The following is a 10,100-nucleotide window of genomic DNA, read 5'->3' on the forward strand; positions in this document are numbered from 1 at the left end:
AAACCTTACTGAAGGCTATTACAGATATAGGTATAAGAAAAATGGTTATATATGAAAAAGCTTAGATTAACCATTTTTATTTCAGTATGAATTATATGGTATAGTGTATTTCCTAACTACCCCTTTTCTTTTGTCAGTGGCAAAAAAAAACAACAACTTTTTTTTCCCCCCCAGGATTAATAATATTAAGTACATGCAATCTCTCTGTCCCCCCAGTCTGAAGCACCTCATACTTAATAAGATATTTTTGTTTTGTTCTTTGACTGTTTTTCCATTAATTATAGTGTGAATACTGGTACATCAAATCTTGCCTTAGATAATCAAGCCGCTGAATTGAAAGGTGAAATCCAGAAGTTTCTGTAGGGGTGGGTAGCCTGTGGGGGTGGGGTCAGAGAGTCTAATCTGATGTGACTTGTCATGCACTGTAATGCTTCTGAGCATCTTGGGATCTGTCAATCTGGTGCTGCTACATTTAATTCTACACAAACCTGACTAACTGACTAACAATCAAAACACAGTATGTAGTTTCTTCCTACAGTCTCCCAAGCCCCCCCCCCTTTCTGATGCAAACATGTTCACTCCCCCAACCCTATACTGTTGTGCCATTTTACTTACACCAGAGAGCTTGCGAATCCTTTCCTCTTCTTCATCAAACTCTGCATCTCCACGCATCACTTCACATCACACCCTCGTAATGAAATCTCCTGGTTTCTCTGTTACATATGCTTCCTGGCTTTTTTTTTTTTATTATTATTGTCTTTCGTTGATGAAGTTCTGGGAATTACCTCAAAAGCTTGAAAAGGTAACTGCATAGATAGGTTTGCATAGACTGGCGGAAACAGGGCTGGCAGGTAATTTCCTGTGTGTGGTGACGCTTGTACCTTAAGTCAACAGTACCAAAATGACATGCTGTCCCTGTTTACAGTAACACTAGAGGAGGAGAAAGAGGGAAAAGACACGCTTTAGCCCAACAGTTGGGCCCTACTGGATCACAATGGCATTCTCAACACATTCGAGAGCTGAAATTCTTACATTAACTCTTGAAGCATACTGACAGAAATGCAGACAGGGAAGATTACCCCATCCATCCCTGTAAAAACTACAATTCCATATTTGTATCCTAAAATTTGACATAAAACCATGTCTGACATGTACTAAAACGAGTAACTTAAAAGGCACACATACACACACTCACTCACTCTTTCTCTTGCTAAGCAGAGGAAGTACTGCTGACTGCCCTCTGAGCTTTCTTACAGTAATTATGAGGTCACGTGTAATACAGCCCTCTGGCGTGTCAGACAGACTCGATTGGCTAGGTCTGTCATGCATGCACTAGATATGGAGATTACACTGTTGTTTATGTGCCAGGCACACATATTCAGCATAATGCCACATGTCATGCTACGTGGAGGCACACGTAGATGGCTCCAATAATCTACCTCTTTCACAAAAGCTTTTCACAGAGCACTGAATGAATGTTGCGTATTCTATCTACAACGTTATGTCAGGAGTGAAAAACCCACATTAAACACTCATTTGTGACGAGATTCTCTTTGAGACAAAACGTCTCACCACATCCTTTTGGGTATTTACCAACCATCTTTTGGGTATTTCCGATACTGGTCCAAGTCCAAAAGGTCAGTCAGAAAAGGTATGGAGAAACTGCACAGCCCAGTAAAGTGCTCTGACTCATCTGACAATTAGCAAAAGTGCCGTTAAGCACTTTTCTGCTGGGCCTTTAATTCTGGCTGTTGCTCTTTTTCCATGTTAAATTATGCCTTCCCTCCCTATGTTTCTGTATTCTCTGTATATGATTTAAGGATTTCTCTGCCATGTTTTGCTCTTTTTTTAGTTTTATTTTTTTTCCCCAAGGGCTACCACGATGGAGAAGACACATTTGTAAGATCAGGCTGACCTGACTTAATACTATCTGACATTTCTCAGTTCATCTGACCTGTTTTACCACACCTGCTGGGAAGAAAGAGCCATGCACATACCGTTCAGATGTCCATGGTCAAAAATCAGAAGAGGTCAGTGCACAGTACACAAAGAGCTGGATGCTGTTTAACACGATGTTAAGAATAATGCCTTCCTCTGGATAATACCTTGCTGTACAAAACTTAAGTCAGACATATCCTGTCATCCTGGCTCCTTTTGCTAAGCTAAATTGTTTTTGAATGAGGGCTATATGATTACTTTGCTACAGACTCCAGTGCGGAATTGCATTAGTCTGAGTGTGATTGGACTCAGTCTGTAATGTAACAATGCCAAACCATATGTTAATGGTCTCGCTTGTATATTATGCCTGTATCGGGAAAATTGATGGAAGTTGTCAGACAAGCCCTCATACTGAGATTTCAGTTCTTTTTGAAAAGCCAAGATTCCCACACTAACAACATTAAAGTCATCTCCATGTGCCTTGAACCAGACACCATGATTACCTGTGGAGTAGAGTTAATTTCAGTCAGTGTCCTGGTGTTCATTTTATTCTGTCCTGCAACTTCCATCTTCTCTAAAATGTACACAGACTATACATTGAGCCTTAGATTGCTAACATTACACTCCCACCGAGTGGCCATGCTAAGGAACATAACCCTAACCATTATCCTTTACCGAAAACGGTGTGGCGTCCATTAAGGATGACATAACTAACGACTGGTGGGGTTTATCATAAAGCATCGCTGGCTCTGGACGACTTTTTTTCTTTGTTCTCCGAGCGCTGATCTGAGGTGGAGGGGTTGTAATGAATGGAGGAGCTAGTGGTCAATATTCTAATTAAGTCTGGGCTTACAGGAACCCAATACAAAAGATACATGTAATTTATTGGTAAGGAAGACCAAGTTGGCCTTTGAGTCCAGGGTCTGACCAGTGGGAGGCACAGACTAAAGACCTATAAAGCAAAAGGGTAGCGTGAGAATGTGTGAATAAAAGATTAGTCATGTGTTTGAGTTGGCTTTACAAGAACAGCTTGTTATTTTACAGTTTCTAGCTAATTATTACTGGCGTGAGCTTGTAAACAGACATTGCTCATAACTACCAGATCATTAGTCACCCTTCCAGTGGTCATGGAGTCATTTTTTATTATTTTCCATTTTTCCCACATTGGAACACAACACCCACTTTCTCCCTTGATGCCTTCAGGGTTCTGATTCGGGGAAGTCCAGTTTGAGCTTTCATGTAACTACTGAGAAGTTCATTCAGCAGATCACTCAGCACTAGCTAATAGTTCAATGTTACTGTCCTATTCAATGGGTTTATTAGCTCACTGTTACTGACCCAGTCGTCAGACAGTTTGTTGCCTATTGCTACAGCTCAACAAGCATCTGTCAAGACGTGTTGCATCGGAAACAAAATTCTACTGAACCGCGTCTGAGCAATCAATGTAAAGGTTTGTGTATCCACTAAATGCCAAGGTCTCCAATACACTTCCTCACACTAAGCCTGTTTAAGCTCTTTGCTGAAGAAACCCACAAAGCAAGCACGACATGACTGTTTGTTTGGGAGTACAGCCACTACTGTGAAGACTGCCATGGAAACTCTCTTAGACTGATTGCCTAAAATAATTCATATAAACACATATAAAAAAAAAAAAAAAAAAAGCAATAACAAAACAAAACAATTCACACAAAAATGCTAATTCAAAACAAACAAACAAACAAACAACAACAACAACAATAATAGTAATCATAATAATAAGCATGCATGTGGTAGTGATCATCACTTGAAGATCTGCCTTTGTCTTAATAACTGCTTCACTGTTCATTTGTTAAAATATTTGTTTAAACTTTTTATTGAAGAAAAGTACCACATAGTGCCGTCTTTTGAATTCTACTTTGTCTAAAATTTATATTTATATTGTAATTTACATCTACTCATGTGGCAGACACTTTGTGTTGAGTCTGGGTGTAGCGCTGAGATCTGTATGGATCTCTTCAGTGTGCCTCACAGGCACTGCATGCTAAAACTGCCATGAAGAGGGGTCTTAAGGAAATACTCAAGACATAAGTGGAGATCTCGATATTAAATTGTTTCTGATCCATCTCGCCAAGTATTACAGAGCACCCAATCAAGTGGCCGTTCTGTTATCTCCAGCAGGAAATCGTAGTTTGATCTTTGGAAATTACCAGATGTTATAAGCAACGTAATTTTCAATGAAAATTCATTCTGAGTTTATGCATGGTCTGATGACTCTGTATGTAACTGATTACTCTGACGTGTTTTTCCGTTTGCATTTCTCGGTCCTTCAAATCCACCAAATATCCGATAGGATGTCGGTCTGAGCCCCCACCACTTCGCCCATGACCATCCCACCCCTCTTCAGTCCAACCCCTTGATAAATACCGAGGTGTCTTCATTTACAAGAAAACACAATTAACATATCCATCGATCGAACCTGCAGCGTCTTGCTGAACCTGCCTGGTGGCTGACTGAAACGCGTCTGTATAAATATCCACGAATTTTGATATGTATTCCAATAAAATTGACGGACCCCGTCGAGGAAGGTCCTTTGACTCAATACACAAGTCTTATGAGGACAAGCAACTCAACAATGAGGTAAGTACACAGTTTACAAGCTTGCTGATATTTAACCAGAGTTTAAGTAGATATTCAAGACAACTGTGTAATCATCCAAGAAGATTCTTTTTTACCTGAAGTTATCTCACTGCATGGAGCTGATGGCCTACTCAGTACTTTGATGGTCACTTTTAACACTTTACTTAAAATCGGCACAAACAAGTAGTGCAACTTTCCGCTGAGTAGTTTGAGGCGAAATAGATTTTTTTTTTAATCAAAAAAAGAAAAACTTTCAATAGTTATCTCCTGCCAATTTCGATTCTTCTATCGCTGTTCACACAACAGTGCTGAAGTTGATCATTTCAAATGGGAGGAACCTGTTTCTGTTTCATCGGTCACAACTGAAAGGTGTAACGTTAATTTTTTCATCGTTAACATTTAAATTCTACAGTGATGACACTCATTGCATAGGAACGAATATGAAGACTTGCCCTATTAAAAATAACTTCAGTAAGGGATGGGATATCGACCAGCCACTAGTAAAAGACATTTGGCACGTCTTTGATGGCATGTCAGAACGATAGGCTACTCTTTATGCTGCATGGAATGAAACGCGGAGAGACATTGTACAGGAGAAAATGGTCGGTAAAATTGACTTTGAGGTCGCTGTTGCAGGTGACGAACCGTACAATATCCTAGGGCAGAAGTGTTAGTGCATTACCAGTTTCATATTAAAACCATATTCAAATCCCAATTAACAAAAGAGTCTATAATTAAAAGCATTGAAATCTCTGCAGCTGATTGGCATTTAATTACAGTGTTTCAGTAGTGTTTTCAATCAGGACTGCCATGAGAAATGTATTTGCTATCACATTTTTAACTTTGGTTCTGTCTTACGTGTCTTTCTTTTAAGATGTCTAGGTCCACTTTCCACAAGCTAGATGAGAATAAAGACAAGTTTGTGCCATCTAAGAGAGAACATGCAGCCATAATATTCTCACTGAAGAATGAAATTGGTGGCCTTTTGAAAGCTCTGAAACTTTTTCAGGTACACAAAATTATCGTGACTTCTTTTTTCCAACCACGATGAACCAACTTATTGTGTTACAGTTTTAACTTTGCATTCATGTTTCATGTTTCCACCACAGATATCATAGCATAACTATCTTTTGACAGGAAAATCAAGTTAACCTCCTGCACATTGAGTCACGTAAGTCCAAGCGGCGTAACTCTGAACTGGAGGTCTTTGTTGACTGTGACAGCGATCAAGAGAAGCTGAAGGAAATAATTCAGTTGCTGCGGAAACAAACACACGTAGTTACCATGGACTTGCCTGACGCATCATTCTGCGTGCCTGAAGATGGTATGAATTCCTCTTTCACCAACCAAGTGATAAAAATAAGTCTTAATTAAGATGCCATTTTTTAGAGTTGCACTTCTGACAAATTTAGGAGACGAGGAGTAAAATGCAGAGGACTGAATGGAATGTGCCAATGTTTCAGATTTGACTGAGGTGCCCTGGTTCCCCAAAAAAATCTCAGATCTTGATAAAAGTGCCAACCGTGTGCTGATGTACGGCTCTGAACTGGATGCTGACCACCCTGTGAGTGTGGTAACTTAATTCCTTTTCTGTCTTCGCTTGATCTCTGTTCTCCTCATTCATTTCATTGTTATTTTTAAGTGTTCCGTTTACATTTTCAATTAACGTATTCAATTTAGAATAAATGAATGAAATTAAGTTTGCCCTCTGGATAATGGACTGAACAATACTCTTGATAGAGTATTAACCTGGCACCCTATAACTGTAAAACATTTTTTTCTTGGTACAGGGATTCAAGGACAATGTCTATCGTAAGAGGCGGAAATATTTTGCCGATCTGGCCATGAGCTACAAACAGTATGTTTATGACTTCCATAAAATATGGCTTCCTGCCGCTAGAAGATTCTTAATTTTGTGTCACCCCTGTGCCGTCGACTTTGTCTCTCATTTTTTTATTGTGCTCCTCCAAATTTTACTTCTGCAGTGGAGAACCTATCCCTCGTGTGGAGTACACGGAGGAGGAGATCAAAACATGGAGTGTTGTTTTCCGAGAGCTGAACAAGCTTTACCCGACACATGCCTGTAAGGAGTACCTGCGCAACTTGCCCCTGCTCTCCCAGCACTGTGGCTACAGGGAGGACAATATTCCCCAGCTGGAGGACGTGTCCCGCTTTCTCAGAGGTGAGACACGAGACTGTCTTTCACCTCAGAGGTGAGACACGAGACTGTCTTTCACCTCAGTGCTCAGAGCCACGTGTGCTCTGTCAAAGTCATTCAAATAGTTTCTTCCACATGTGTTGAAAGTTTAGTTATGTAAAAGAATATTCAGTGTGTGTGTGTGTGTGTGTGTGTGTCTGTGTCTGTGTCTGTGTGTACATTTTCCAGAGCGGACAGGATTCACTATTAGGCCAGTAGCGGGGTATCTGTCACCACGGGATTTCCTGGCTGGTCTGGCCTTCCGTGTCTTTCACTGTACTCAGTATGTGCGTCACAGCTCAGACCCACTGTATACACCTGAGCCGTGAGTAATGACTTGTTTACCCACACACACACACACACACACACACAAATAATCCCTCGGTGATAGCATCAAGAGACATCATTTATCCTCCCATACATTGGCAAATAGACTTGATCTAGCTGTTATAACAGCTGTTTATTACTGAGTGTTGAGTATTTGAATGTGTTCCTTCCTCTCTGAGGAAGAGATAGGAGGCATAATATCATTGTGCAGTAGCTATTCATCTGTTTTAATTAATCTGTGCCTGTAATATCTAATTGAGTTGATGTGTGTGCACGTGCGCGTGCTTGTGTGTGTGTCTGTTTTGTAGGGACACATGTCATGAACTCCTAGGTCATGTGCCACTGCTGGCAGAGCCCAGTTTTGCCCAGTTCTCTCAGGAGCTAGGACTGGCTTCACTGGGGGCGTCTGACGACGCAGTCCAAAAGCTGGCAACTGTAAGTATACTCTCCACAGATATTTCATATACTGAAGGTTACAGTGTAGAACAGGGCTTGGGTTTTATTTTAATCTGAAGTGGAGAACCTTCAACTGACTGCCCATCAGTCTTCTGCCCCCCCATCCAACAAAAACAACAAAACAGCCATTAGACGTCTTAATTGTCCATCCCTCCATCCATCCATTTTCTGCCACTTATCCTGGACCGGGTCGCGGTGGCAGCAGGCTGAGGATGGTAGCCCAGACATCCCCTTCTCCGGCTACATCCACCAGCTCCTCCTGGGGGATCCCAAGGCGTTCCCTCGGCCAGCTGAGAAATATAATTCTCCCAACGTGTCCTGGGTCTGCCCTGTGGTCTCCTCCCAGTTGGTCGTGCCCAGAACACCTCCACAGAGAGGCACCCAGGAAGCATCCTGACTGGGTGCCTGAACCACCTCAACTGGCTCCTTTCAATGCGGAGGAGCAGCGGCTCTGATCCGAGCTCCTCCCGGGTGTCTGAGCTCCTCACCCTATCGTCTTAATTGTAAATGTCCGATATGTTCCGTACTATAGTGTATGCAAAAGGGATCCCCTATGGTCAATCTTTACATCCAGTTCAGCAGTTCTCTATATTAAATGTCTATTCAGTTAAATCTGTTTGGCTAAAAACATTAACATGAAACTAATCACCTGGGGCCTGTACTATAAGGCAAGGTAAAGGTAACTTCTGGTTAAGTTAACTCAGAGGAAGTAGTAAACCTCCTTATAGAAGAGCCCTATGGCTTCATTCTCCTAGCAAAACAAAGCCATAGGGCTCTTCTATCAGGAGGTTTACTACTTCCTCTGAGTTAACTTAACCAGAAGTTACTGGGAAAAGCCAGTTACCTCGCTTCATAGTACAGCCCTCAGATCTTGTGCTACAAGGACAAGCTTGCGGCTTTTGCATAACAGCAGTTTTAATTTACAGTTTGTATTTGATGCTGTTACATCATGGTTGTCGGGTGTGTTTTGTTGCAGTGCTATTTCTTCACAGTGGAGTTTGGACTGTGTAAACAGGAAGGAGGACTGAGGGCGTATGGTGCTGGGTTGCTCTCATCAATCAGTGAGCTCAAGGTTGTCACATAAACAAACAGCTTTTCCTAATTCACAATACCACACAGTTCCCATTTCCAAAAATTTTGCACTTAATAGTTTCTCTCTAAAAAAAAACAAAAATAAAATCAAAGAAACAATTGAAATAAATATATGTGTAAAGTTTGATATGAATATTTTGCTAACCCTGGATTAAAACGTATCAATTTACTTCTCAAACTGTAGTGAATACAGAGGTAACAATATTATCTTGTTTAGTTGTATAAAAATCCGTAGTTCAAAGACAGTGAGAGTTTGTGTTATCTTTTCTACAGCATGCTCTCTCTGGCAGGGCCAAAACTCTGCCGTTTGATCCCAAAGTCACGTGCAAGCAGGAGTGCCTCATCACCACTTTTCAGGATGTCTACTTCATCTCTGAGAGCTTTGAAGAGGCCAAGGTCAGGATGAGGTAGGTTTTTTTTCATCTTTTTTTATCACTAAACAGTAACATAGCCAACTCAACACCTAATGAATGTCAGCACTTTTGGTATGAAAACTAGCCATCTTCAAAAAAGCACACCCTTTTCAAGCCTGCAGATACTTATTCTGGGAAAGTGTATTTTTCAGAATATGTTCCTCTCTATGTCCCGCAGGGAGTTTGCTAAGACCATTAAACGTCCGTTCTCAGTCCGCTACAATGCTTACACTCAGAGTGTGACAGTGCTTAAGGACATGCCCAGTATCAGTACTGTGGTGGAAGAGCTCAGGCATGAACTGGACATCGTGGGCGATGCCCTCTATCGCCTCAACAAACATCTGGGTGTCTGAGATACCTCTGAGTTGACTTTACCATTACCACTGCTGTCTACAACCTCAGAGTCCCCGAAACCAGTCACTCTTTCTGCTGTGTATAGCATCAAAATCTCTCAACCTGTCACAACCAGACATTCTAGTCTTTAACATCCAGTACCCTCAATCAGTCACGCTTACTACATACAACGTCGAGTATTTTAAAACAGTCACTCTCATTGTAGTGTATAACGTCAAATTCCGACAGCCAGACATTCTTAATGCTTTATATGGCATCAGAATCTCACAACCATTCACTCTCAACGTTATCTATAAAACAAATTCCTCTAGCCATGCATTCTTAATGCTGTAGGTGGCTTCAGAATCTTTATAGTGTCTAGTCAAAGTACTAAACCTTCACTAAACTCCATCTAATCCTTTAGACCATTCTTAGTCCACTCTATTGTTGCAAAATGCCTTCGCTGCTGTGTAGCACTCAACTCTGCAGACCTGAACCAAAACACAGCCAAACCAGAGAAGCTCTCAGAATGCAAGGGATAACTGTGTACTTTAAATTAATTTATTTTAATGTTCGAATGTTTCCCTGTAATGTTTTCTCAGTGCTGTGGACATCTGTTCAAGTTGCTTCATTTAAGAGGATGTTCTGATTTCACGGAGTTATGTTAACATTAGATAGACTAGTGTTAGACAGAACTGTGAGTATGTGTGGGTGTGTGGATGTGTGTG

General features: G+C 41.1%; 1 protein-coding gene across 1 annotated transcript; it reads left to right on the top strand.

Annotated features, from left to right (window-relative positions):
* The first annotated feature begins 4,464 nt into the window (after window positions 1–4,464).
* On the top strand, window positions 4,465–9,392 carry tph1b (tryptophan hydroxylase 1b). The gene is made up of 11 exons (XM_030794480.1): window positions 4,465–4,554; window positions 5,429–5,563; window positions 5,692–5,878; window positions 6,018–6,118; window positions 6,345–6,412; window positions 6,540–6,736; window positions 6,941–7,076; window positions 7,387–7,513; window positions 8,511–8,606; window positions 8,900–9,033; window positions 9,218–9,392. Exons 1-11 carry the CDS (start codon window positions 4,465–4,467, stop codon window positions 9,390–9,392), a joined length of 1,446 nt encoding a protein of 481 aa, XP_030650340.1.
* The last annotated feature ends 708 nt before the right edge of the window (window positions 9,393–10,100 follow it).

The sequence above is a fragment of the Chanos chanos genome, chromosome 2 (genome assembly GCF_902362185.1).
Source record: "Chanos chanos chromosome 2, fChaCha1.1, whole genome shotgun sequence".
Classification (NCBI taxonomy): Eukaryota; Metazoa; Chordata; class Actinopteri; order Gonorynchiformes; family Chanidae; genus Chanos; species Chanos chanos.

Excerpts from the sequence above, each read along its gene's own strand:
- tph1b (XM_030794480.1), top strand. The coding sequence starts at position 4,465 with ATGTATTCCAATAAAATTGACGGACCCCGTCGAGGAAGGTCCTTTGAC. Across the intron at positions 5,879-6,017 it reads ATTCTGCGTGCCTGAAGATG|ATTTGACTGAGGTGCCCTGG; the intron begins GTATGAATTCCT and ends CCAATGTTTCAG. Across the intron at positions 6,413-6,539 it reads CTGGCCATGAGCTACAAACA|TGGAGAACCTATCCCTCGTG; the intron begins GTATGTTTATGA and ends TTACTTCTGCAG.